Source organism: Muscardinus avellanarius (assembly GCF_963383645.1).
Source record: "Muscardinus avellanarius genome assembly, chromosome: 11".
Taxonomy (NCBI): Eukaryota; Metazoa; Chordata; class Mammalia; order Rodentia; family Gliridae; genus Muscardinus; species Muscardinus avellanarius.
Window position 1 is genome coordinate 66,515,056 of NC_137797.1, and position 27,980 is coordinate 66,543,035.

Consider the following 27,980-nt stretch of genomic DNA (forward strand, 5'->3'; position numbering starts at 1 on the left):
ATGCCCCCCTGCCAGCCCCCTCGGCGGGCGGGGGGAGGGCTCAGCCCGGAGTTGGGCAAACTCCTCCCCGCGTTGAGTCATTCGCCTCTGGGAGGTTTAGGAAGCGGCTCCGGGTCGGTGGCCCCAGCACAGGGAAGAGCGGGCGCTATGGGGCGCCGGACGCCAGGGTCCCCCCTCCACGCCGAGCCGCGCTGGGGCCCCCCGCGCCGCCCCGCGCCGCCGCCGCCGCCGCTGCTGCTGCTGCTGCTGCTGCTGCTGCTGCCGCCGCCGCCGGGGGTCGGGGGCTTCAACTTAGACGCTGAGGCCCCGGCCGTGCTCTCCGGGCCCCCGGGCTCCTTCTTCGGCTTCTCGGTGGAGTTTTACCGGCCCGGGACGGAGGGGTGAGTGGCGGGTGCACGGCGGGCGGGGGCCGGCGGAGCCCGGGACGCGGCCGGGGTCTGCAGGGGCGGAGTTTGCGCCGACCTGGGCTGGGGCTGGGGGCCCGCGCGGCGCGGGGAGGGGGCGGCGGGCGCGGGGCGCCGGCGGGGGCCGCGGCGGCTGGGCGAGGACCCGAAGCGCGGAGCGGACCAGCCCGGACGCGGAGCCGGGGGTCGCGCGGGGGCCTGGGGCGGAGGGGCGCCCAGGCCGGGCAGGGCTTCGGGGGCGCGGGCGGACCTCGGGGTCCCTGGGGCCATTGTGCGGAGGGCAGAAGGTGGAAGCGGGACAAACTATGTGTAGGGAGCGGGGAGACAGACTGAGGGGGTCGGAAGGTTAAATGGGGGCCAGCTTCGGCCTCCCCTCCCCCAACTCAGACTTGGGAAAGACCTGGAGGGGGCCGGCGGCTCCCTCCCCTTCCTCCTCAGCCTTCTGCTCCGCCCTTCACTCCCAATCTCTGTTCAGACGAGGGGATCCGAGAACTCGGGGAGTCCCAGGACTCGGGGGCGCGGGGGCCGGGGCGGGCTGGGCCGAGGGCGGTGCACGGATGTGTCGGGAGGGGTGTGTGTGCGCGCGTGAAGGGGGTGGGCGGTTTCCCTCTTCCTCTAGCTCTTGGGAGGAAGAGAAAAGCTGATTTCCTGTAGCTTGTCGGCTGGAGCCCGAGACTTCTGGGGCCGGGGTCGGAAGCTGGGGATTGCTCTGCCCAAGAGCGGCAGAACCGCGGGCCCAAGGGCCCTGAGGGTCTCAAAGGAGTATCCTCCCCCCCCAGCTCAGCGGGGACGAGCAGACCCGGGCCCTGAGTGCTGGAAAGCGGGGTGCCCGCAGGCTTGGGAAACCGGAGTTAGAGCCAAGGCCACATTAGAACACGGGTGTTTAAACGGGGAGGAGTAAGAGGGGAACGTTTGTCCCCGTGCTGAGCCAGGGACCCCCAGACGCCAGATTCCCGATTCTCCACCATGACTGGAGTAATCCTTTCTTGTCCATCTCTGAGCACCCCAGCCCCCCAGGATCTCAGGGTTTGATTGGACCTCTGTCAGAGGTGAGCTGGTTTTGTACATGATGCAGTTAACAGATCTCTACTTGATTCCTTTAATTTTTAGAGAAAAGGAGCTAGTCTAGTTAATTCAATCGGGGAGGGGAGCCAGTGTCTCCTTTGTCCATGGGAATTGTGGGGTGGAGAAAAAGAAAGATAGTTAGCTCCCAGCTGTTGGATCTGGGCTTTTCAAGGTCCCCACCCCACCCCACCCCCACCCCACCCCCCTGGCCTCTAGCCCAAACCCCATTGCATCACCCTAGCCTGGAGCCTCTGCCAGGCCTTGCCTCCCCCAAGCCCCTCAGACTCCTTACCATAACTCTGATGGGATAGAGAGCAGGGTGGAGGGAGGGGATGGGTGCTGCTCCCCTGACCAGGATATCTGTTTCTCTCGATTTTACACCCCCCCTCCACACACACACACAGTATTAGTTCCCTTTTAAAACATTCCTCTGGAACATCTGGACATTCACACTCTCCTGGTCCCTTAGGTGTCTGTCTAGCCTCTGGCGGATCCTACAATCCCTGAAGCTCTCTTCTCAAACAAGACTCAGGGTTCTCCCTCTTCACCTTTCCTCTGCTCATCTCCCCTCCCAAGAGAACCCAGGTGTTCAGCTCACACTCCCCATCCTCTCCTCTGCTCTGGGCAGTCGCCTCTTAGGGTAACAATCGACCTCCAGTGATCTCCCTCCCAGCACATCTGGGCCTTGGACCCCTCCCCTTCACAGAAGACAGCTCAGCCCCTCACCTGGGGCCACAGCCAGTCAGGAAGGGCTTGCGTGTTCCTGGTCTCTACTGTACACAGGGTACTTAGTGAAACTGCACCGGAGAACCACCCGGAGGGGCGCCACCAAGCTTGTGTGACAGGAGCAAGTGAAAATGCTAAAGAAACATGAAGAACTGTTATTACTATCATGGTTACAAGCAAGTACTTGTAAGCAAAGTCTAATGAGGCAGCACTGGGCAGAAGCCCCTACCTGGAGCCAGCTCCTTGGAGCCTGGTCTTCTGTGAGCATCAGCTCCCCAGCCTATTCTAAGATATAAAGAAGACAGAATATACAAGAAGAACCTGGTCCACAGAGGGTGATCTCTGGGATCATGGGAGGCATGAGTTTTGTGGGTAGCTGTTTTCTGGTTATGGTTTTCTCCTCCCTGACCACGACCTCATTCTTTGTTTAAGTTTTCCCCCGTTTCTCACTTGCTTTTAGTACTTGCTTGTAACCATGATAGTAATAATAGTTCTTCACATTTCTTTAGCATTTTCATTGCATTTTGCCCTTGGATTGTGACAAAAAAAATTCGTGTTGAGGAGAGAAAGTATTATTGCCCCATGTTAGATTTATAAAAGCGAGGCCTCAGGAGTCATAGAAATTTACAACTGGAAGTTTGTTTAGGAACCATTCAAGGGAAATCCGTGATTTTTTTTTTTTTTCTTTTCTCTTGTGGTCCTGGGGATTGAACCCAGAGACATCCTGGCTCCAAGCTACATCCCCAACCTAATTTTATTTCTTATTTGGAAACAGGATCTCACTAGGTTACTGAGACTCTAGCTAAGTCGCTGAGGCTGGCTTTGAACCTACGATCCTCCTGTCTCAGCCTCCCAAGTACTGGGATTACAAGCATGCGCCACCACACCCAGCTTAGCATGATTTTATGGGGAGAGAATCTCAGGCTTGAAGAGGAAAGTGATTTAGCCCAGGACACTTGCAAGCTAGAAAGGTGAGCCAGTTTCTCTCATCTCCTTAAGCCAAGCAGCTGGGGCAGCTCTTCCTCCCTTGTGGGAAGGGACTTGGGGTGCCAGAAGCGAGTGTTCCCTTCTGGCCTGCCGGTGCTGCTGTGATCCCGGTGCTGCTGTGGTCCTGGAGGAGCTGGGTCCTGTCCACTTGCTGCTCTCCACCCCGACCCTGTCAGGCCACCAGAGTCAAACAGTAACTGAGTATTGAACAGGCACTGGTTAATCAGAAGCCTGGCTGGGAGATAGTGGAGAGGAGAGAAGGGGATAAATTGGCAGTGGAGTAAACCAGAACACTGGCCTAAAAACCAGGATTCCTGGCTTCTGGTTCTTCTGTTGGGAAAGATTCTGAGCGACCCTAGACTTTTTATTTTCTGTACTAGGGATGGAACCCAGGGGCCTTCTACCTCCAGGCTACACCCCCAGACCTATTTAATTTCTTATTTGGGAACAGGGTCTCACTTAGTTGCAGAGGGCCTCACTAAGTTGCTGAAGCTATCCTCAAACCCACAATCCTCCTATGTTCGGCCTCTCAAGTACTGGGATTACAAGCATGTGCCACCACACCCAGCTGGGCATATGATTTAACTTCCCCATGACTTAGTTTACCCATCTGTCAAAGAAGAACAATTTGGGGGCTTTTTTCTTATGATACTGGGAATCTAACCCACGAGCCTTCTACCTCCAGGATATACCCCTAGACCTATGTAATTTTTATTTGGAAACCGGGTCTTGCTAAATTGCTGCGGCTGGTTTTGAACCTACAATCCTCCTTTGTTGGGTTCCCGAGTACTAAGATTGCAGGCATGTGCCACCATGCCTGGCTTTGGGACTTCTTTGGAAGCATCAGGACCAATCTGGCCCTTCTTTACTGCACGAGGTAACCCTGAGGCATCTACACAAGTCTTAAAACCAGCAGCGCTCTCTGTGGAGTCTTCCAGCTGTGAGCTAACTGTAGAATCCCAGAGCTCTGAGGCTTCAAAATAAATTAAGGTGATTAATTCTTCCCTTAGACTCTATTTTGGAAGAGTTTATCTGTCAAACTGTATTCAGTAAGGGAGAAAGGGATAATTAATTCTTCTTTTTCTTCTTCTTCTTCTTCTTCTTCTTCTTCTTCTTCTTCTTCTTCTTCTTCTTCTTCTTCTTCTTCTTTTTTTTGGCAGTACTAGGGATCGAACCCAGGACCATTCTACTACAAGCTACACCCCAGCCCTATTTTTTGTTCTGAAACAGGGTCTCCCTAAGTTGCAAAATTGTTCTCTCTCTCTCTCTCTCTCTCTCTCTCTCTCTCTCTCTCTCTTTTCATATTAACCAAAAACATCTATAGCTGCCAATCAGAGCTTCTGGCCAGCATGAGATAGCCAGGTTCCCTGCAGGAGATGTTATAATTCCAGCCAAAAGCAAATATACTTGCAGTTTTAATTAGCTTGGGCTGCCTTATCAGGTAAATGCATGGTTTCCGTTAGGCTTTCTGAAAATATTGAAAATAGCCCAAGAACCCTCCATTGTTACCATCTGGGACCCCTAAGACCCAACTGATTCAGGGTTTAGGAAGCAGGAACTAAGAGTGGAAAAATAAGGGCAAGCTGGCTTATGCTCCATCCCTGGCACCGGCTCCCTCACTCCGCATGTGGGGGGCACGGTGTGTTGAACTGAGCTGGGGTTGCTGAGATGGAATGGACGCTATAACTGAATCCTCCGGTATAAGCCACAGGTAGCAGGGCAGGTCTGGATCTGTGTCTCGTGCCTGCATATAGATACGCTGAACCTTCACACATCCAGTATAGATATGCCCCTGGCCCTGGGGCTTGTGGGCTTCACAAAGCCTCGCTGTCACTTTGCAATCCTGCTAAACACCAAGTTTCTCCCTTAGGCCATCCCAGGTATCTCAGACTTCATTAGTTCCCCAAGAGCAAGGGGTGTTGGAGAAGCTGAGGGGTAGGGAACAGGTACCCTGCTCTAGGAGGCTGAGGTAACCCAGGGAAAGAGGGAAAGAAAGGGCATCACCCAAGTCCTTGCTGAGTCTTGGTCTTGGGTCCAGTGGTCTGATTCGGGCTGGAGACTTTTTTTTTTTTTTTTTTTTTGGTACTGGGGAGTGAACCCAGGGGTGTTCTGCCTCTGAGTTACACCCCCTGCCCTATCTTTTTCTTTTTAAGCCAGATCTCGCTTAATTGCCCCTTGCTGAGGCTGGTCTTGAGCCTCCTGTCCCAGCTTCCCAAGTGTTAGGATGACCAGGCATGTACCACCATGCTGGGCTTGGTGACCCTTTCTGATTTCTGGAGCCTGAGGGTGGTGGTGGCAGAGTTCTCTGGGGACAGCTCCTCTCCCAGCCCTGGGGCCAGGCAACCTCACACTATCACCACCCTCACCTACTGGATTTCGCAACTGACCAGGTCACTGCCTTTGGAGCTCCCACCCCCTAACTGGATGCGGTGCCTGAACAGGAGGGGTGGGGCCCTGAGGGAGACAAACGGAGAAGTGAGAGGTTGGAAACAGTCAGGAAGCCACAGGCAGTAAACATTTCCTGTCCCCAGGGTAACCAAAGCTGGCACCTCCCCTCGCCGCCCCCCATAACTTCAGGACTGCCTCTCTGTCTCCCTTCCCATTCCCCTGGGCCCAGTCTCATCTTCTGAGCCTGGTCGACCCCCGCTTTCTCCCCACTTCAGCCCCCTTGGGCCTGTTGTCCCTGCAGCTCCCAGTCCTCCCTCATTCAACATACCTGGTCCTCTTGGAAGACACCCCAGCCTTTGTGACCTCTACCACAATGCGCCTCTAAAGCCTTCTTCCCTAGTGAGAAAGGCCGAAGGAGATACTTTGGTATCGTGAAGTCGTAGCTGTTGGGAGTCTGCAAGCTGAGAAGGGGCTGGGCATTGTGGTGCACACTTGTAATTCCAGTGCTTGGGAGGCCAAGACAGGAGGATCACAGGTTCAAAGCCAGCCTCAGCAACTTAGTTGAAACTATTTTCAAATAAAAATAAAATAGGAGCCGGGCATGGTGGCACACACTTGTAATCCCCTCGCTTGGGAGGCGGAGACAGGAGGATCACGCAGGTTCAAAGCCAGCTTCGCTGGCTTAAGAGACCCTGTTTCCAAATAAAAATATAAAAAATAGGTGTCTGAAACCCCAGTACCACACACAAAAAAATAGATAAAAAATAAAATAGGGCCGGGTGTGGTGGTGCACGCTTGTAATCCCAGCATTCGGGAGGCTGAGATCAGAGGATCGCAGTTCACAGGCAGCCTCAGCTACTTAGTGAGGCCCTCTGCAACTCAGTGAGACCCGGTTTCAAAATAAAGAATAAAAAAAATAGGGCAGGGGGTGTAGCTCAGAGGTCGAATGCCTCCTGGATTCAATCCCCAGACCCACAAAAAATAAAAATAAAAAAAATAATAAAATAAGGGCTGGGGGGCCAGGCGTGGTGGTGCACGCTTGTAATCCCAGTACTTGGAAGGCTGAGACAGGAGGATCACAGGTTTGTGGCCAGCCTCAGCTATGTAGTGAGGCCCTCTGCAACTTAGTGAGATCCTGTTTCAAAATAAAGAATAAAAATTAGGGCTGTGAGTGTAGCTCGGAGGTAGAATTACCCTGGGTTCAATCGTCAGCACCATACATACATACATACATACATACATACATACATACATAGGTCTGGGGGTATACTCAGAGATGAAATGAACCTGGGTTTGATCCCAGTACCAAAAAATAAAAAAGCTAAGGCAGGGAGTTGGGCATGCGAGTACACACCTAAAATCTGAGTACTTGGGAGGCTGAGACAGGAGGGTCACAGGTTCGAGGCCAGCCTCAGTTACTTAGTGAGGCTTTCTGCAACTTAGTGAAACTCTGTTTCAAAATGAAATAAAATGGGGCTGAGCGTGTAGCTCGGAGGTAGAATACCCCGGGTTCAATCTCTAATATATAAATAAATAAGTAGATAGATATTTAGATAAAGACTGAAAGGGGACAGAAACCAATAGAGAAGCCTAAGAACTAAGATGAAGGGAAAGAACCCAAAACCTAAATCAAGTGAGCAGGCCCCAGGGACAGGGGCAGAGACGGAGGAGAGCAGCGGCCCAGGCTGGCAGGCTGCTGGCACGGGCTGGCGGATGCAGCTCTCACTGGAGACAGAGAAAAAAGCCAAGAGAGCCCAGGGCCCTGCGGAAGCTGCAGGGATGGTGAGCAGGGGTGAAGGCGGGGAGATCGCCCAGCACCTTACCTGTGACCAGCTTGTGACGCAGGACCCCCATCAGAGGCAAGCCTCTCGGGGAGGCCTGAGCCAGTGTGTGTCTAGAACAAGGACGGAGGACAGCAGGGGAGCAGGATTTGAATTCAGTCTGTGGGGCTGGCATGTGGAAAGGGCTTGGGGGGGCTGAGACACACACCCTTCCTGGAGGTGAGAGCCGCTGCAGGCCCGCCCTCCCTTTGCACCATCCTCCTGCTGCTTCAGTCCCAGGACTCACATTTTCCTCGTCCACACCCCAAGGCTGAGCAGCCAGGCAGCAGGATGCCTGGGTCTCGGCCCAGAGAAGGGCTGGGACAAGAGGGTATGGGGTGAGTGGGTGAGAGGGCTCTGAGGCCCCAGCAGGTCCTGCAGTCCAGGCCCTTCCAGGAGTTGGGGCTAGCTCCTCTTGTCTTTATTAATAGGGGAAGGTGGGAGAAGAGACAGTGGTGGGAGGTGGGGAGGGCTGGTTAGTGACAGCGCCACATGGGGACCGCCTGACTCCAGCCCATGGCTTCTGGCATCCCCGGCATCTTCTGAGATATAAATACAACCCAGGGGGCACCTACCCCACCCCCAGCCATCCCCAGCCCAGAGGCCTTCCTGCCTGCAAAGGCTGACCAAGAGCAAGGAGTCCCCTAAACTGCCTCTGCTCCCTCCCCAGGGTCAGTGTGCTGGTCGGAGCACCCAAGGCCAACACGAGCCAGCCCGGAGTGCTGCAGGGTGGTGCTGTCTACATCTGCCCCTGGGCTGCCAGCCCCACTCAGTGCACCCCCATCGAATTTGACAGCAAAGGTAGGCTGGTGACATTCGAGGAGGGACTGAGGGTGGGGTGAGACCGCAGCCTGGGGCGGGGCCTGCCCAGCTCTGAGGCCACACACACCCTCCCAGTGGCCGCCCAGTGTTCAGCTCCAACCAGTGGCTCCCCGTGGTACTCGCCCTCAGCCCAGCCCAGCCCAAGGAAGGGCGGGCATGATTCAGAAACATGTGGCTCTCATTTCCACTGAATCACCCACAACTCAGGGAGGCTAGGGCCATAGCACAGACAAAGACAGAGAGCCTCACAGGCTGCTCAGCCCCTTTAACTGGGCGCTGACTTAAGTGGTGGCCGGGCCAGGCCCTGCGCTTGTGCTGCAGGAGAGAAAGGCGACGCTGCTGCCCTCGGGTCTCCCAGACTCCCAGCTGCAGCCCCGCATGGTGGCACGTGCCTGTAATCCCAGTACTTGGGAGGCTGAGATGAGACAGAATGATCGCAGGTTCAAGGACAGCCTCAGCAATGTAGTGAAACCCCCAGCAACTTAGCAATACCCTGTTTCAAGATAAAACATTTCTACCAGGGCTGGGGGGTGTAGCTTGGAAGTAGAATCCCCCGAGGTCCCAACCCCAGTACCACGCACACAACAAAAAAGTCCCCGAAGTGGAGGCAGGTGGGGGGAGTCACAGGGCGAGGACTCACCCGCAGGACGCTGGCAGTTGTGGGCATCTCCCGTGCATTAGATCACTTAATCCTTTCAGCAACTGTACCAAGTATTATTATCCCTCTCTTATAAGTGAGGAAACAGGTTAAGTCACTTGCCCAAGGTCACACGGCTAGTAAACAGTGCAGCAAGGGCACACACTCAGCCGGCGGTCCCCAGAGACAGCCTGGGGTGAGAGGGCAGGAAGAGGGGGACATGTGGTAGAGTGCTTGTCTCCTGTGGTGAGTGTCACCCCTTGCACTGCAAAAACAACAACAACAACACAACTGGGTGTGGTGGTGCACACCTATTACTCTGGAGGCTGAGTCAGGAAGATCGCAGGCCAGCCTCGGCAACTTATCAAGACTCTCAGGAAGAGAGGGCCTAGGAAGGCCCTGTTTCAAAATAAAAAATAAAGCTGGGTCCAGTGGTGCACACTTGTCATCCCAGCCACTAGGGAAGCTAAGGCAGGGGGATCATGGGTTTGAAGCCAGTCTGGCCAAATTAAGACACCCTATCTCCAAAAAAAAACCAAAAAGAAAAAGAAAGGCCTGATGTAGCTCAGTGGTAGAGTGCCCCTGGGTTCCACCCCCAATACCCCAAGAAAAAGAAAGAAACCCAGGTTGTGTGTGTGTGTGTGTGTGTGTGTGTGTGTAGAGGAAGGCTGAGTCTGGCTGCACAACCCTAACTAGCAATCCTTTCTCACGCCCCTCTGGGGCCAAGGCAGCTGGGGCTTGGCAGGACTGGGCACCCTGGGCTGCTCTAGACCCACAGGCCTCCCTTCTTGCGTCCCCAGGCTCCCGGGTCCTGGAGTCCTCACTGTCCAGCACAGAGGGAGAGGAGCCTGTGGAGTACAAGTCCCTGCAGTGGTTTGGGGCCACAGTGCGAGCGCACGGCTCCTCCATCTTGGTGAGGGGCTGCTGGACTTTGAGTGGTAGCTGGGGGACAGGCGGTGGTGGAGTAACGCCGGGCCTGGAGGGAGGGAGGGCCTGGTTGGCTGAACCCTGAAGGCCCTCCCCGGCCCTCGCAGGCCTGTGCTCCATTGTACAGCTGGCGCACAGAGAAGGAGCCCATGAGCGACCCCGTGGGCACCTGCTACCTGTCCACAGACAACTTCACCCGAATTCTGGAGTACGCACCTTGCCGCTCAGGTAGGCCAGCGTCCTTGCCCGCCTGTCACTTCCTGTCGGCCCCTGTGCGGGGCTTTCTCACCACCCTCCTCTCCCCCGCAGACTTCAGCTGGGCAGAAGGGCAGGGTTACTGCCAAGGGGGCTTCAGTGCCGAGTTCACCAAGGTGAGGGGGTGAGCTGGGAGGAGGGGCTAGTAGTGGTCTTGGGCCATGGGGCGGGACCAGGTGTGGAACTCACCCCTCTCCCCCTCCCGCAGACCGGCCGTGTGGTCCTGGGAGGACCAGGAAGCTATTTCTGGCAAGGTGAGCCCTTCCTCTGTCCTCTTCAGGCCCCGGCACCAGCCTGCCATCCCTGCCCCCAGCCTAGGACCACCAGTCCTTCCCACCTCAGCCTCCCCGTCCCTCCCCACAACTCACATCCTTCCGTCACCCTCACACGCCTCCCTTCCTTGAGCCTGATGGACCCCAGAGCCCTCTACCGCCTACCCCCTCTGACCCCTCCCCTCCCCAGGCCAGATCCTGTCGGCCACTCAGCAGCAGATTGCAGAATCCTATTACCCGGAGTACCTGATCAACCTGGTCCAGGGGCAGCTGCAGACCCGGCAGGCCAGCTCCATCTACGATGACAGCTACCTGGGTGAGTGAGCCATGGTGAGGGCCCACCCGCATCCCCCCACGAGGGCATCCCAGCCCCTCCACCGTGTTTGTCTTGGGCAGGTTGACCATGAAGGCCCAGGAGGGGAGCAGAGAGGGATGGGGGCAGCCAGGCAGAGGGGTCCCCAAAGCAGAAATGCTAACATCGCGCACCCTGTCCCCCAGGATACTCTGTGGCCGTGGGTGAATTCAGTGATGACGACACAGAAGGTGAGTGGGTCCCAGGCTGGGCCAAGGGAGGGAGAGCGCCAACACTGGGCGGAGACCCTCACGGTGCTGCGGCATCTTTTCCCCCACCTTAGCCCACACGCTCTCTTCTCTTTGCAGACTTTATTGCCGGTGTGCCCAAGGGGAACCTCACCTATGGCTACGTAAGACCCAGCCTGACCTCCGCTCCTTCCCTCTCCTCTCCTGGCTAAGCATACCCCCTCCCCAAACGAGCAGAGCTTGCGTCCAAGTTCTGGCACTTACTCTGGACAAGTCATTTCTGTTATAGGTTTTTTGGTTTTTTGTTTATTTTGTTTTTGTCTTTTTCTTTTTTCTTTTTTTCTTTCTTTCTTTTTTTTTTTTTTTGTACTAAGGAAGGATTGAACCAGGGACATTCTACCTCCACACCATACCCTAACCCTTTTTATTTTTTATTTTATTTTATGTATTTACTTATTTATTTGTGGTACTGAATATTGAACCCAGAGGCATCCTACCTTCAAGCTACACCCCCAGACCTAGTTTATTATTTTATTTTAAAACAGTCTCAGCTGGGCATGGTGGCACACACTTGTAATCCCAGTACTTGGGAGGCTGAAACAATAGGATCGCAGGTTCAAAGTCAGCCTCAGCAACTTGTGAGCTCTCAGCAACTTCGCAAAATCCTGTTTCCAAATGAAAAAAAATAGGGCTGGGGGTATAGCCCGGAGGAGGACTGCCTCTGCGATCAAGGATCAATCTCCAGGGCCGAGAATAAAAATAGGGCCAGAGTATAGGTCAAATACCCCTGGTTCCATCCCCAAACCCACAAAACAACAACAAAAAACAAACAAACAAAAAAAAAAACCGGGGTCTCACTAGTTGATGAGAGTCTCACTACTTACTGAAGCTGTGAGCCTCCTGTCTCAACCTCCCAAGTACTGGGATTACAGGTGTATTCCACCATCCCTGGTTTCATTCTGTTCTTTATTCATACCCTGCTTCCTGATTAACTTCTCTAAGCCTCATTCTTCTCTGTATAATGGGATAATAATAGTTCTGACCTCACTAGGGTAAAATGAGGTAATGCATGTGAAAGTACTTAGTGAATTGTTAGGACAGCCGCTATTATTAGACCATGACAAGTGCCTATACAGATAAGAATGCCATAGGCATTTGTTCAGTTAATAACATTTATTGAAGCGAGGTAAGAGATAAGATGAAGAAGACATCATTTCCCATCTCATGCAAGCTTCCAGTCAAGTGTGTGAGATAAGACGCCCGCACAGTGCTCAACTCAGGTGCCGCTACTCCTGAGCCGTCAGTGCAGCGGGCACTGTCCGGTCATGACTGCTGTTCTTCACAACAAGACTACGGGCCTGATGGTATCACTCGCATTTTGCACAAGAGAAAACTGAGATCTTGATGATCCTGGCATGGTGGCGCACGCTTGTAATCCCAGCATTCAGGAGGCTGAGACAGGAGGATCGCGGTTTGCGGACAGCCTCAGCTACTTAGTGAGGCCCTTTGCAACTCAGTGAGACCCTGTTTCAAAATAAAGAATAAAAAATAGGGCTGAGTGTGTCGCTCAGAGGTAGAATGCCCCTGGGTTCCATCCCCAGTACCGAGAGAGAGAGAGAGAGAGAGAGAGAGAGAGAGAGAAGAGAGGAAGGAAAGATAGATATAAGAAAGGAAAGAAAGCAAGAAAACTGAAGTCTTAAGTAAGTTGCCTTAAGATTATCTAGTTAGTAAATAGCTGGATAGAGATTTAAATGCAATCCAAGCATGGTGGTACGTGCTTGTAATCCCAGTACTTGACAGGCTGAGACAGGAGGACTGCAAGTTAAAGGCCAGCCTCAGCAATTTAGTGAGACTTTGTTCCAAAATAAAAACAAATAAAAGCCAGGCGTGGTAGTGCACACATGTAATCCCAGCATTTGGGAGGCTGAGACAGGAGGATCACAGTTCGAGGACAGCCTCAGCTACCTAGTGAGGCCCTCTGCAACTCAGTGAGAACTTGTTGCAAAATAAATAATAAAAAATAGGGCTGTGGGTGTAGCTCGGCAGTAGAATACCCTTGAGTTCAATCCCCAGCACCACAAAAAAGAAATTAAAAAAAAGATGGTAAGAGTATAGCTTGGAGGTAGAATTCAGGATTGAACCCAGGGACATTCTACCTTCAAGCTACACTCCTGTCTAAATTGATGAGAATCTCACTACTTGCTAAGGCTGTCCTAAAACCTGTGACCCTCCTGTCTCAGCTTCCCAAGTACTAAAAATATATATATTTTTAGATTTGAGGGGGGGGGGTGCTGGGGATGGAACCCTTCTCCGGGCTATACTCCCAGACCTATTTCATTTTTTTTTTTTTAATTTGGAAACACGGTCTCTTAAGCCAGCAAGGCTGGCCTCAAACCTGCGCGATCCTCCTATCTCTGCCTCCCAAGCGCTGGGATTACAAGCATGTGGCACCACGCCCGGCAATAATTTTTTTTTTCTCAATGAAAAGTGGTCAAGGTGATGTAACAGGCTAGGGCAAGGAATAATCTCTTTCTAAAGAGACTTGGTCAGAGGAGATTCTGTGAAGGTCAGTGAGGATGAGGTGAGAGGGTATCCTGGGCAGGAGCCTGAAAGAGATGGAATAAAAGGCAAAAAATGTCAAGTTAGTTTGATTGAGGTTGAGGAAAATAAGGAAAGAATAAGCAAAATCAGATCGGCCACGTTAGATCCTCCTAGTCTGGGAGGACCAGACGAGACGATGAGAGTTAGGCTGTGGCTGCAGGGAGCCGCCAGGGGGCGCCATTCTCCGCCCGCCCTAGAGCAGTCAGTACAGGGAGGAATCTGTCAGTAGTTGATGAGTGGTGTGGACAAAGACAGTGAAGGCCCGTGGGGTGGAGCACCTGCAGGAAGATGGAGATGGGGACCAAGCCCGGGAGGGCACCAGGGCAAGCGGCCAGTGTCTCTGAGGAATGCCTCCCCAGGTATCAGCACTTCCTTGTCTTCCAACTATGGGATGTCTGGGACCCATAGGCCTGTCTCTTCCCCAGGTCACCATCCTTAATGGCTCAGACATCCGATCTCTCTACAACTTCTCAGGGGAACAGGTGAGGACACCCCACCCCGCCAGCCTGGCCCTCTGCCATCCAAACCTCAGCCCTCAGTAACATCAAACTCCCATCTCCCCAGAGCCTCTGGACTGCCCCTCCCAGCCCCTCTGGGGCCTGTGTATTGACCCACGCCACCTCTCTGTCCCCTCCCCCAGATGGCCTCCTACTTCGGCTACGCAGTGACTGCCACGGACGTCAACGGGGACGGGTGAGTCGTGGATAAGAGCCACCCTGTCATGCGCTTACCAGGTCTAGGAGGGAGGGAAGAGTGGGGACGGGTTGGGCCCAGCGGTGCACACTTGTAATCTCAGTATTTAGGAGGCTGAGACAGGAGAATCACAGGTTCAAAGCCAGCCTCAGCAACTTAGTGAGACTGTCAGCAATTCAGGGAGACCCTGTTTCAAAATAAAAAATAAGATAGGGCTGGGAGTGTAACTCAGAGGTAGAATGCCCCTGGGTTCAATCCCCAGAACCACACACACACACACACAGGACCCGGCATGGTAACTCACGCCTGTAATCTCAGTACTTGAGAGGCTGAGACAGGACAACCACAGGTTCAAAGCCAGCTTCCACAATTTAGTAAGAACCTGCTTCCAAATAAGAAATAAAATAGGTCTGAGCATTTGGGAGGCTGAGACAGGAGGATCACAGTTCGTGAACAGCTTTAGCTACTTAGCGAGGCCCTTTGCAACTCAGTGAGACCCTATTTCAAAATAAAGAATAAAAAATAGGCTGGGAGTGTAGCTCGGAGGTAGAATGCCCCTGGATTCCACCCCCAGTACCTCAAAAAAAAAAAAAAAAAAGTGAGGGTGTAGCCCAAAAGGTAGAAGACCCCTGGGTTCTCTCTTCAGCAGCGCACGCACACACACACACACACACACACACACACACACACACACACACACACGGATGGGACAAAGGGCAAGCAGAGCGTGTCCTGGGGCTTTTTCTGTGGATTCTCACTCGAACTCGCATTCCCCTTGCTGGGGGACCAGGAGGGAGTTGAGAGCTGAACGGGAGGCCTCAAGTCTTGGGCTTGGGTGGGAGGGAGTCGGGGATCCAGGGTGCCTACGGCTTTTGGTTGTTGGGGGGGCATGGTAGCAAGACAGGCCTGAGGATGCCCGGGTCTGCCCTTGCCCCAGGCTGGACGACCTGCTGGTGGGGGCGCCCCTGCTCATGGCGCGGACGGCTGATGGGCGGCCCCAGGAGGTGGGCAGAGTCTACGTCTACCTGCAGCACGCAGCCGGCATGGAGCCCGCACCCAGCCTCACCCTCACTGGCCAGGATGAGTTTGGTCGATTTGGAAGTTCCTTGACCCCGCTGGGGGACCTGGACCAGGACGGCTACAATGGTAAGTACCATGGCTCACGCAGCTGGGATGAGCTGGGGCCTTTCCAGGGAGGGGTATAAACCTTAACCCTAAAGTCTGGGTATTAGGCTTTGATTAGGTAGAATACAGGAATTGGCCAGGCCTGGTGGCATGTGCCTATACTCACAGTACTTGGGGAGCTGAGACAGGAGGATCCTGGGTTCAAGGCTTGTAATCCACACTTGTAATCCTCAGAAGCTTAGTGAGATCCTGTTATGTTTGTTTTGTTTGTGGTCCTAAGGATTGAACCCAGGAGCATCTACCTCCAAGCTATACCCGCAGTTTTATTTTTTATTCTTTATTTTGAAACAGGGTCTCACTAAGTTGCAGAGGGCCTCACTAAGTAGCTGAGGCTGGCCGTGTACCTTTGGTTCTTCTGTCTCAGCCTCCCAAATACCGGGATTACAAGTGCCTGCCACCACACCCAGCTGAAACCTTGTTTCAAAATAAAAAATGAGAACTGGGTAAGGGCAAAATGAGTGATGTGTGCATGGATGCCTCTACCATCTTGTAATTCATTAAGCTGTATGATAACAATGCACCAATAAAAAAAATTATGTCAGCCGGGCGTGGTGGTGCCTGTTTCAAAATAAAGTAGGAGCTGAGGGTAGTGGCACATGCTTTTAATCCCAGTACTTGGGAGGCTGAGACAGGAGGATCGCACGGGTTCGAAGCCAGCCTCAGCTACCTAGTGAGGCTCTCAGCAACAACTTAGTGAGACCCTGTTTCAAAAAAAAAAAAAAAAAAGGTCTGGGAATATAGCCAGGAGGTAGAAAGCCTCTGGGTTCCACCCCCAGTACCGCTAAAAAAAATAAAAAATAAAAAATGAGCCAGGCATAGTGGCACTTTTTTGCAGTACTGGGGATGGAAACCAGTGGCATTCTACCTTCGAGCTACACCCCCAGCCTTATTTTTTATTTTGAAACAGGGTCACACTGAGTTGCAAAGAGCCTCACTAAGTAGTAGCTGAGGGTGTCCTTGAACCACAATCCTCTTGTCTCAGCATCCAAAATGCTGGGATTACAAATAGTGCCACATGCTTTTGTTTGTTTATTTATTTATTTATTTATTTATTTATTTATTTATTTATTTTGCGGGTCTGGGGATGGAACCCAGGGGCATTCCACCTCTGAGATATACACTATACCCCCTGCTCTGTTTTTTATTCTTTATTTTTAAACAGTGTCTCACTAAGTTACAGAGGCCTGGCTTGGCACATGCTTTTAACCCCAGTACTTGGGAGGTAGAGACAGGAGGATCACAGGTCCACGGTCAGCCTCAGCAACATAGTGAGGCCCTCTGTATCTTAGTGAGATCCTGCCTCAAATTTTTAAAAAGTAATAATAATAAGCCAGGCATGGTGGCAGGTTTGCAACCAGCCTCAGTTACTTAGTGAGGCCTTCTGCCTGTTTCAAAATAAAAAATAAAGCCAGGCGTGGTGGCACATACTTGTAATCCCAGTGCTTGGGAGGCTGAGACAGGAGGATCCCACAAGTTCAAAGCCAGCCTTGGCTACTTAGTGAGGCTCTCAACAACTTAGTGAGACCCTGTTTCCAAATAAAGTGTATGTGTGTGTATATATATATATAATAGGTCTGGGAGTATATCCCAGAAGTAGAAAAGCCCCTGGGTTCCACCCCCAGTACCACAAAAAAAAAAAAAATAGATAAAATAAAGAATAAAGCCGGGCGTGGTGGCGCACGCTTGTAATCCCCACTCTTGGGAGGCTGAGACAGGAGGATCGTACGGGTTCAAAGCCAGCCTCAGCTACTTAGTGAGGCTTTCAGCAACTTAGTGAGACCCTGTTTCAAAATAAAATATAAAAAAGGTCTGGGAGTATAGCCTGAAGGTAGAAAGCCCCAGTACCACTACCAAAAAAAAAAAAAAAAAAAAAAAGAATAAAGAGCCAGGTGTGGTGGCACACACTTGTAATCTCAGTACCCGAGAGGCTGAGACAGGAGGATCACAGGTTCTCAGCCAGCCTCAACTACTTAGTGAGGCCCTCTGCAATTTAGAAGGACTCTGTTTCAAAGTAAAGAATAAAGAGCTGGGTGTGGTGGTGCATGCTTGTAATCCCAGCTGGAGACTGGAGGATTATGATTCGCAGGCAGCCTCAGCTACTTAGCGCAGCCCTTCACAACTCCATGAAACCTGTTTCAAAAAATAAAAATACTGCCGGGCGTGGTGGCACACGCTTTTAATTCCCCGTGCTTGGGAGGGAGAGACAGGAGGATTGTGCAGGTTTGAAGCCAGCCTCGCTGGCTTAAGAGACCCTGTTTCCAAATAAAAAATATAAAATAGGTCTGGGAGTGTAGCCCGGAGGTAGAAGGGTTCCATCCCCAGTAACACCAAAAAAAAAAAAAAAAAAAAAAAAAAAAAAACTAAAAAGTAGAGCTGGGATGTAGCTTGGAGGTAGAATGCCTCCAGGTTAAATATCCAGTACAACAAAGAAATAAAATAAAGAATAAAAATATGGCTGGGAATATAGCTAGGAGGTAGAATGCCCGTGGGGTTCAATTCCCAGTACTGCAAAAATAAATAAATAAATAAAATGAAAATAATAAAAAGGCTGGAGGGCTGAAGATGTAGAATGCCCCTGGGTTTGACCCCCAGTAACACACACACACACACCATATAGGGATTGACAGAAGGGAAGGAACAGGGTCTGGCTCCTGGTTGTAGAGCCCTGGGTTCCTGGCCTGCTCACTGGTATGTGTTGTGTATGTTGTGTTTCTTGCAGATGTGGCCATTGGGGCTCCCTTTGGTGGGAAGACCCAGCAGGGAGTAGTGTTGATATTTCCTGGGGGACCAAGGGGACTGGGATCTCAACCTTCCCAGGTCCTGCAGCCCCTGTGGACAGGTGGCCACACCCCAGACTTCTTTGGCTCTGCCCTTCGTGGAGGCCGAGACCTGGATGGCAACGGATACCCTGGTGAGTGTTGACTGAGGCCCCTTTAGCCTTAGTATTCTTGGTCTCAGGCTGGGACCAGTCACTACTCTTCTTCTGGGTGCAGCTGTAGATGATGCCACCAGGTGGCGCTGTTCCCTCACTTCGCCCTTCTTAAAAGATGTAACTTGCGTGGTTAGGAAGAAAGGGTCCGCTGGGCAGAATGCTTGTAATCCCAGTACTTGGGAGGCTGAGACAGGAAGAGCGCAGGTTTGTCCAGCCTCAGCTACTTAGTGAGGCCCTTGGCAACTTTGCAAGACACTGTTTCAAAATAAAAAATAGGAAGCCAGGCGTGGTGGCGCACGCTTGTAATCCCTGCATTTGGGAGGCTGAAACAGGAGGATCACACAGGTTCGAAGCCAGCCTCAGCTACTTAGTGAGGCTCTCAGCAACTTAGTGAGACCCTGTTTCCAAATAAAGTATAAAATAGGTTTGGGAGTATAGCCCGGAGGTAGAAAGCCTCTGGGTTCCACCCCCAGTAACACACACACAGAAATAAATAAATAAATAAATAAATAAATAAATAAATAAATAAATAAATAAATAATAGGGCTGGGGGTGTGGCTTGGAAGTAGAATGTCCCTGGGTTTCATCCCCAGTACGGGGGGGGGGGGGCACGAAAGAAAGGAAGAGAGAGCGAAAGAAAAAAGAAAGAAAGATAGATAGATAGATGCTCTATTTGGGCTTGCTATAAGGCATGGTTTCTTGACTTCTTGCAGATCTGATTGTGGGGTCCTTCGGTGTGGACAAGGCTGTGGTGTACAGGTATGAATTCCAAGGCAGGACTGAGGCAGCCTGGGGGGGTCGGGAACTGGGAATTTCTCCATAGAGCCAAGTTGTAAAAATAAGTGTAAGCCAGGATGGTGATGAACACATTTAATTCTAGTACTTGAGAAGCTGAGACAGGAGGATTGCAGTTTTGAGGACAGCCTCAGCAAGTAGTGAAACTCTCATCCACCTAGTGAGACTCTGTTTCAAAATAAAAATAAAATCAATAGGGCTAGGGATGCAGCTCAGAGGTAGAATGCCCCTGGGTTCCATCCCCAGTACCACCAAAATGAAGAAGAAAAGAAAAGAAAATCAGTGCAGAGTAGAGGAAACTGGCATTCTAGGGGTTGGGCATCAGGCTCCTGTGCCAGGGTTCAAAGGAGTCAAGCCAGATGTGGTGGCAAATGATTGTAAGACAGCAAGATCGCAGTTTGCAGACAGCCCCAGGTACTTACTGAGGCCCTCTGCAGCTCAGTGAGACCCTGCTTCAAAATAAAGAATAAAAAATAAGGCTGGGGGTTCGCTCGGAGGTAGAATGTCCCTGGATTCAATTACCAGTAAAAAAAAGTCTTAATTCTGTTCACCGCATGCGCTGTCACAGGGGTCGCCCCATCGTGTCTGCCAGCGCCTCTCTCACCGTCTTCCCCACCATGTTCAACCCAGAGGAGCGCAGCTGCAGCTTGGAGGGGAACCCCGTGGCCTGGTGAGCTGGCCCGGGAGGAGGCAGAGACCTGGGCCTGGGAGTGGATATGGGGCCGCCCAGCTGGGTCTGTTGGGAGGTGAGTAGCAGACAGGATGCTGTTCCCATTGCATTTGCCAGCTTTCTCCTTGTTCTTTCTCCAGCATCAACCTTAGCTTCTGCCTCAACGCGTCTGGAAAACACGTCCCAAGCTCCATTGGTGAGGGGCTGCCTGGATCTCTCAGGGAAGGGCTGGGGGGCAGGAACCTGGGCACCTCCCTTGTCTCTGAGTAGATTAGGAGGGAGAGGCAGCTTCTCATAACCCGAGTCCCGCCCGCAGGCTTCACGGTGGAGCTCCAGCTGGACTGGCAGAAGCAGAAGGGAGGCATTCGGCGGGCCCTGTTCCTGGCCTCCAAACAGGCCACGCTCACCCAGACGCTGCTCATCCAGAATGGGGCCCGGGAGGACTGCAGAGAGATGAAGATCTACCTCCGGGTATGGTGCCCCGGCTAAGGCAGGAGACAGGTTGGGAGAGCCCCCGGAGGGGCTTGGTGCTCTTGGGGGCACCGGAAGGGGCCCCTCCACTGGAGGAGCTGGGGGCGGCTGGCAGGGCCTCTGAAGGAGCGAGGAGCAGGCCCACAGGTCAAGTGTCCTGACCCCGGGGACTCTCTCTGCCCCAGAATGAGTCAGAGTTCCGAGACAAGCTGTCCCCGATTCACATCGCTCTCAACTTCTCCTTGGACTCCCAAGCCCCCACAGACGGCCATGGCCTCCGGCCAGTCCTCCATTACCAGAGCAAGAGCCGGATAGAAGACAAGGTGAGGGAGGGAGGGAGGGAGGGAGGGGCTGGAGGCTGAGCTCGCAGGGGCAGGGCCGGGAGGGGAGGCCTGCACCCAGGACACGGTGGACCCGCATCTCAAGGTGCCCTGCTCCCCAGGCTCAGATCCTCCTGGACTGCGGAGAAGACAACATCTGTGTGCCTGACCTGCAGCTGGAAGTGTTTGGGTAAGTGGGGGCTGAATAAACTAAGAGGGTCTGGATATACCTGAAAAAGTAGAATAGGGACACACGCTCTGTGTGATCTTGGAAGTCACAGAACTTCCCTGAGCTTCAGCCTTTTCTATTACGCAGCGGAAAATGGTAGCATTTATTTCTCCAATTCATTGGTTGTGGGGGTGGGGTGTGTGTGTGTGTGTGTGTGTAGTGCTGGGAATTGATCCCAGCAAAGTGCTCTAGCACTGAGCTGTACCCCTAGCCCCTCGCTAGCTTTTATATAATTATTATTATTATCATTATTATTATTGCCCCTTGTCTTGGCCTGAGAATTAATCCCCCAGTGTCCTTTCCTACCCTGTGCACCCCTCCAGGGAGCAGAGCCACGTGTACCTCGGTGACAAGAATGCCCTGAACCTCACTTTCCACGCGCAGAACGTGGGCGAGGGCGGCGCCTACGAGGCTGAGCTGCGGGTCACAGCCCCTCTGGAGGCTGAGTACTCAGGACTCCTCAGACACCCGGGGGTGAGAGGGGACTCCTGAGCGGGACTGGGGGACATCCCCGCAGAGGGGCCACCAGCACCTGACCTGTGCCCACCCCCTCCAGAACTTCTCCAGCCTGAGCTGCGACTACTTTGCCATGAACCAGAGTCGCCTGCTGGTGTGTGACCTGGGCAACCCCATGAAGGCGGGAGCCAGCGTGAGTTCAGGGACCAGGAGGGGCGGGACGGAGGGGCCGCGGGCCAGTGACCAGCCAGCCAGTCTAACACCGCGCCCCCCTCCTGACCCGCAGCTCTGGGGTGGCCTTCGGTTCACCGTCCCTCACCTGCAGGACACAAAGAAGACCATTCAGTTTGACTTCCAGATTCTCAGGTAGGGAGTGGGCCGGGCTGGGGCTGAACTAGGGGTGAAGGATGGAGGGGGCTCAGGTGGCCCCACCTGGTGCTGCAGGACTCTTGGAGCTGTCGGCCCCCCTCAGTCCCGTCTCCATCCCACAGCAAGAATCTCAACAACTCACAGAGCGAGGTGGTCTCCTTCCAGCTCTCCGTGGAGGCAAAGGCCCTGGTCTCTCTGAATGGGTCAGTCCCTGGGCGGCGTGGGGACTTAGTGGGAGGGGTGACAGACTCCTGGGGAAGGGTGCACCTGGGGTCCCTGCCGCCCTCCTCTAAAGCACCCTCCTCCTCAGTGTCTCCAAGCCAGATACCGTGTTCTTCCCAGTAAGTGACTGGCATCCCCGAGACCAGCTTCAGAAGGAGGCGGACGTGGGCCCTGCTGTCCACCACGTCTACGAGGTACGGAGGGCCGGGCGGGCCGTCGTCTATGAGGAAGGGAAGCGTCTGCCAGGGCCCTGCAAGTGTGGGCCAACAGTGATGCAGATTTGGGCTTCGTTCTGGCCCAGGGTGGACTGGGCTGTGGGACCAGCGTCGCAGTGAGGGAGAAGTGCCAGTCCTCGTGGTGACCTGCCTTCCCCCTCAGCTCATCAACCTGGGGCCCAGCACCATCAGCCGGGGCGTGCTGGAGCTCAGCTGTCCCCAGGCCCAGGACAGTCAGCAGTTCCTCTACGTGACCCGGATCACAGGTCTGAGCAACTGCACCACCAGACACGCCCTGAACCCCAATGGCCTGGAGGTGAGGGACGGGGCACGGGCGCGGGCAGCTTCAGAGGGCTGGGGCTGAGGGCTGGGAGGCCACCGAGGTCTCGGCAAGGCTCTGAGGATGCGCCTGGCCGCCAGGCCCTGTGCCTGTTTATAGGTGTTTACTCGTAGACAGTAGGTAATGGAAGGATCATCTAAACTGAACCGCTGGGCTCAGGAAAAACTGCAGTAATGAAACCAACAAGGTCCCTTTGGAGCAGACATTCCAGCTGAGGCTGCTAAGATAGTAAAAAGTAAAAAGAGAAAAACTAACGGGTATTCAGAGGCAGCGAAAGTTGAGTATGGTGGCCTATGCCTGTAATCCCAGTACTTGGGAGGCTGAGACAGGAGGACCTCAGGTTCAAGGACAAACTCAGCAATTTAGTGAGGCTCTCAGCAACCTAGGGAGACTCTGTTTCCAAATAAGAAATAAAATTGGCTTGGAAGTGTAGCTCAGGGATAGAATGCTCCTGGGTTCAATCCCCAATACCAAATAGTAGAAGAAGAAGAAGAAGAAGGAGGAGGAGGAGGAGGAGGAGGAGGAGGAGGAGGAGGAGGAGGAGGAGGGAAGGGAGGGAGGGAGGGAGGAGGCAGGCAGTGTCAGGACAGCACCAGCTTGCTATGGGAGACCAGAGATAGGTTGAGTCATCAGGGAAAACCTCCTGAGGAGGCAGTGGTTAAACTGAGCCTGAGAGACAAGGATGAACCCACTGGTGAGACACAGAAAACATCCCAAGCAGAGGGAACAGCCAATGCAAAGGCCCGCACAGGAGCAAGGGCCCAATGACTTGTTCACACATCTCCATGTAGGCTTCACAAACTGAGCTTTCTGTTTGTTTTTGTGGTACTGGGATTGAACCCAGGAGCATTCTACCTCCAAGCTATACCCCAATCCCTACTTTTTATTATTTATTTTGAAACAGGGTCTTATTAAGTTGCAGAGGGCCTCACTAAGTAGCTGAGGCTGACCACGAACCTGAGATCCTCCTGTCTCAGCCTCCCGAGTACTAGGATTATAAGCATGCACCACCACACCTGGCTACCCCAAGCCATCTTATTTTACTTTTTTGTTGTTGTTGTTGTTTTGTTTTGTTTTGAAACAAGATCTCACTATTTTGACTAGAGTCTCACTACCTGCTGGCGAGAACCTTCTGAGTACTGGGATTGCAAGCACATGCCACCACTCCTGGCTTGTTTTCATTTTCCAAGGCTGTGCTCACTCAGTGGTCAGCTGGGTGAATGGATAGAGACCGCTCAGTGGGTGAAGCTGCACCTGGCGCAGTGCGGCTGACGTAGCTGCTGCAGTGAGTCAGGGAGGCGATCGCGGGTCTCTCTCCTCTTCCAGCTGGATCCCGAGGGTTCCCCACACCACTTGCAGAGACGAGAAGCTCCAGGCCAGAGCTCGGCCTCAGCAGGGCCTCAGGTCCTGGTAAGTCATGCTGGGAATGAGGTCTGGGCCTAAGCGTTGGTGGCATGTTTGGCCTCTCACAACCACCAGAAGGGCAAAATTCCTGATCCAAACATCCGCTTTCTTCCCAGAAATGCCCGGAAGCTGAGTGTTTCAGGCTACGCTGTGAGATTGGGCCACTGCATCGACAGGAGAGCCGAAGTCTGCAGCTGCATTTCCGAGTCTGGGCCAAGACCTTCCTGCAGGTGAGAGAGCCTTACCTCATCCCTGGCCTCCTGACCCTCTGGTCTGTGCAGATCCATCCTTCCTGCCGCCCCAGCCACCTCTCCTAGGTGACCTTCCAGCCACTCAGCCCCCATCCCTTGCCCTTGTCTAGACCCAGCTGCGTGTCTTGAGTGCCACCTGGTGTCCACAGTAGGAACAACCGCTTCCCTTTCCTGGCCCATTCAGAGAAGGGAGTGCTAGAAGCCCATGTCTAGACACTAGAGACCAGTGTCCATGAGGTGGCCCGGAATGGTTGCACACACTTATAATCCCAGTACTTGAATGGCTGAGATAAGAAGATCACAGATTCAAGGACAACCTCAGCAAGTAGTGAGACTCTCATCAACCTAGCAAGACCCTGTTTCAAAATAAAATGAAAAGAGGACTGGGGGCGTAGCTCAGAAGTAGAATGCCCTTGGGTTCCATCTCCAGTACCACAAAAAGAAAAAAAATTTTTTTAATTAAAAAAAAAAAAAAACAGGAGCCGAGTATGGTGGCCCACGCTTGTAATCCCAGTTCTTGAGAGGCTGAGACAGGAGGATCCAGGTTCGCGGCCAGCCCCAGCTACTTAGTGAGACCCTCCACAACTTAGTGAGACCCTGTGTCAAAATAAAGAATAAAAAAATAGGTCTGGGGGTATAGCTTGGAGGTAGAATGTCCGTGGGTTCCATCCCTAGCACCACCAAATTTTTTTTTTAATTTAAATAGGGCTTAGGCTATAGCTTGGAGATAGAATTCCTCTGGGTTCTATTTCAGTAACACACACACACACACACACACACACACACACACACACAGTAAGGTGGAAGATGATTCGGCAGTGGACAGGCACGCAGTGGAAGGTAGTAGGAAAAGAGGGCATTTATTGAGCACACATTATGGGCCAGGTGTTTTCCTGGGTGTTAACCCACATTAATGATTTAAAAAAACATTTTTAATTGAACATGTAGTCATATGATTCTCACATTTATTCTCTCATATAAGGAACATTAAGAGAGAATCAGGAGAGAATGAGTCCAAAATAGGGAATTATCAGAGCCTGAGCCAGACCACAGGGAAGCCTCAGGTCCCCCAGCTCCCAAGAGGGGCGGCTCTGACCGCCCTTCCCCGCCCGCAGCGGAAGCACCAGCCACTCAGCCTGCAGTGTGAAGCAACATATGAAGCCCTGAAGATGCCCTACCGAATCCCGCCCCGGCAGCTGCCCTTAAGGAAACTTCAGGTGAGTCCTGTGCCTAGATCTGTTTTTCTAGTCCTATTTTTCTTGATCTAAGCCAAGGAAAACAGGGGTCGGAGTGCTGGGACTACACATGAGTCAGGGCAGGTCTTAACGTTATAATTGAGCGTCTGTTGTGTACCAGGAACTCTTCAGGGCCCAGGGTACAGTGTAAGCAAGACAGATACGGTACCTCCACTGGAATTCACAGCCTCACAATGACAGCACAGTGTTACAAGTGTCAGGGAGTTCACGGGAGCCCGTCACAGAGACACCTGAACCCAGGCTTGCAGAGTCAGGGAAGGCGTCCTGGAAGAAGCAGTGTGTGCGCCCACACCTGAAGAAACTAACCAGGCTAACCATTCAGGGAAGGAAGATTTTGGGGTGAGGGAATCGCTGTTGTCAAAGACCCGGAGTAAAAGGCAATGTGTTGTACATTTTAAGAATCTTATTCTTTCAAGTTCAGAATGCCTTCGTCTCAGCTGGGCATGGGGATGCATGCCTATAATCCCAGTACTCAGCAACTCAGAGAAACCTCTTTTTTTTTTTTTTTTTTCCCCCAGTACTAGGGATGAAACCCAGGGGTATTCTATCTCCAAACTACACCCCCAGCCCTATTTTTTTTTTATCCTTTACTTTGAAACAGGGTCTCAGTAAGTTGCAGAGGGCCTTGCTAAGTAGCTGAGGCTGGCTGCAAACCACAATCTTTCTGCCTCAGCCTCCCAAATACTGGGATTACAAGCATGCACCACCATGCCTGTCTTCTCTCTCTCTCTCTCTCTTTTTTTTTTTTTTTTTTTGAAACAGAATCTCACTAGGTTAATGAGAGTCTCACTATTTGTTGAGGCTGTCCTAGAATCTGCAATCCTCCTGTATTAGCCTCCTAAGTACTGGGATTACAAGCATGTGCCACCATGCCTGGCTGAGACCCTATTTCTTTTTGTGTGTTTGGTACTGGGGATAGAACCCAGGAGCATTCTACCTCTGAATGACACCCCCAGCCCTAATTTTTTATTCTTTATTCTTTTTGTGTGTGTGTGGGGGGGGTCTGGGGATGGAATCCAGAGGCATTTGACCTCCAAGCTATACCCCCTGCCGTATTTTTTATTCTTTATTTTGAAACAGGGTCTCACTGAGTTGTGGAGGGCTTCACTAAGTAGCTGAGGCTGTCCACGAACCGCCATCCTCCAGTCTCAGCCTCCCAAATGCTGGGATTACAAGCACGCGCCACCACGCCCAGCATAGTCTTTATTTTTGAAACAGGATCTCACTGAGTTGCAAAGGGCCTCACTAAGTAGCTGAGGCTGTCCGAGAATCGAGACCCTATTTCAAAATAAAGTAGGAGCTGAGAGTAGTGGCGCACGCTTGTAATCCCAGTGCTTGGGAGGCTGAGACAGGAGGATCACACAGGTTTGAAGCCAGCCTCAGTCACTTAGTGAGGCTCTCAGCAACTTAGTGAGACCCTATTTCCAAATAAAATAGGTCTGGGAGTGTAGCCCAGAGGTAGAAAGCCCCTTGGTTCCATTCCCAGTACCACAAAATATAAATAAATAAATAAAGTATGGCCAGGGGTATAAGCTCGGAGGTAGCATGCCTCTGGGTTCAACCTTCAATACCAAAAAAAGAATTCCATCATATTAAAATGAGAGGTGGGGGTGGCCTCCATCCATGGCAGGCTCAGAAGGCTCTCTGGGTTCTCACTCCCCAGGTGGCCACGACCGTGCAGTGGACCAAGGCAGAAGGCAGCAATGGCGTCCCCCTGTGGATCATCATCCTCGCCGTCCTTTTTGGCCTGCTACTCCTAGGTCTGCTCATCTACATCCTCTACAAGGTCAGCCACATCCTGCCCGTGACTTGTCACCCTCTCCTCACGCTCTGTCAAGGACCCCCCCTCCAGATCAGTGTTCCAGCCGCACACCCCCACGCTGCCCTGGCTCCTTGCACCCCATCCCGTCCCCTCCTAGAGGACCTTCCCTTCACTTCACAGCCCCAGCTTAGGAAGAGTGCCCTTCCCTGGGGATGGTTAGTTTACCCACCCTTGCGAAACCATGGGAACCTCAGATGGCAGATATATGGCAGTGGTGCTGTCACTTTCTCCAGCGCTCCATGGCTGCCCGCACCAGTTGACCACATCCCAGCGGTGGCCCGGAATCCTCAAGAGGCACGCTACTGGGTGACCAGACTTAGCAATCAGTTTGAATCTGTTTGCCTTTCCTGGCTTACCTGGGGGCATCTTTAAAGACACTCCCCCATACAAAACCAGCCCTGCTCTTAGCCCTCCTGTGAGCTTGGAAGAAGTCTTCCTGTGAACTCAGGGGCCACTCTTCCCGTACGGGGAGGTGAGAAGCACCTCTTGGGAAGCGAGCTGGGGAGGACGGTGGTCCATAAACTCTCCTTCCTCTCCCCTTCATCAGCTTGGATTCTTTAAGCGCTCCCTCCCGTATGGCACCGCCATGGAAAAAGCTCAGCTCAAGCCTCCAGCCACCTCCGATGCCTGAATCCTCCTGATCCCAGACTCCTGATCCTGAAGATCCAGTCTTCCCTCAGTCTTCTGACAGGGAGGGGACTGGGCACTTCCTGAAGGTGCTGAGGGCCATGGAGAAGCTCCTCTCCTTAGCCCAGAGACATACTTGAAGGGCCAGAGCCGGGGGTGGGGGTGAGAAGCTGGGGATCCCTCCCCCTTGCACTGTGAAGGACCCTCGTTTACACATGCCCTCTCATGGATGGGGGAACTCAGATCCAGGGACACAGGCCCAGCCTTTCTGCAGCCTTT

At 52.7% G+C, this 27,980-nt stretch overlaps 1 protein-coding gene across 2 annotated transcripts; it reads left to right on the plus strand.

Annotated features, from left to right (window-relative positions):
• ITGA5 (integrin subunit alpha 5) lies at positions 1 to 27,705 on the plus strand (the record flags this gene model as incomplete). Of its 2 annotated transcripts, XM_080705169.1 has the most annotated exons (30): positions 1 to 380; positions 8,061 to 8,191; positions 9,650 to 9,762; positions 9,884 to 10,004; positions 10,086 to 10,147; positions 10,240 to 10,285; positions 10,494 to 10,619; positions 10,802 to 10,846; positions 10,964 to 11,007; positions 13,870 to 13,926; positions 14,085 to 14,137; positions 15,075 to 15,283; positions 18,042 to 18,233; positions 18,968 to 19,013; positions 19,618 to 19,719; positions 19,860 to 19,915; positions 20,036 to 20,190; positions 20,376 to 20,513; positions 20,633 to 20,700; positions 21,063 to 21,213; positions 21,296 to 21,388; positions 21,482 to 21,561; positions 21,687 to 21,767; positions 21,875 to 21,980; positions 22,165 to 22,317; positions 23,668 to 23,751; positions 23,862 to 23,975; positions 25,112 to 25,213; positions 26,916 to 27,038; positions 27,622 to 27,705. In XM_080705169.1, 30 exons carry the CDS (start codon positions 1 to 3, stop codon positions 27,703 to 27,705), a joined length of 3,315 nt encoding a protein of 1,104 aa, XP_080561295.1. The 2 variants fall into 2 exon arrangements, with proteins under 2 accessions (XP_080561295.1, XP_080561296.1); XM_080705170.1 differs by lacking the exons at positions 1 to 380; positions 8,061 to 8,191; positions 9,650 to 9,762; ... (5 more) ...; positions 10,964 to 11,007; positions 13,870 to 13,926 and having other exon boundaries at positions 21,296 to 21,376.
• Positions 27,706 to 27,980: the final 275 nt, after the last annotated feature.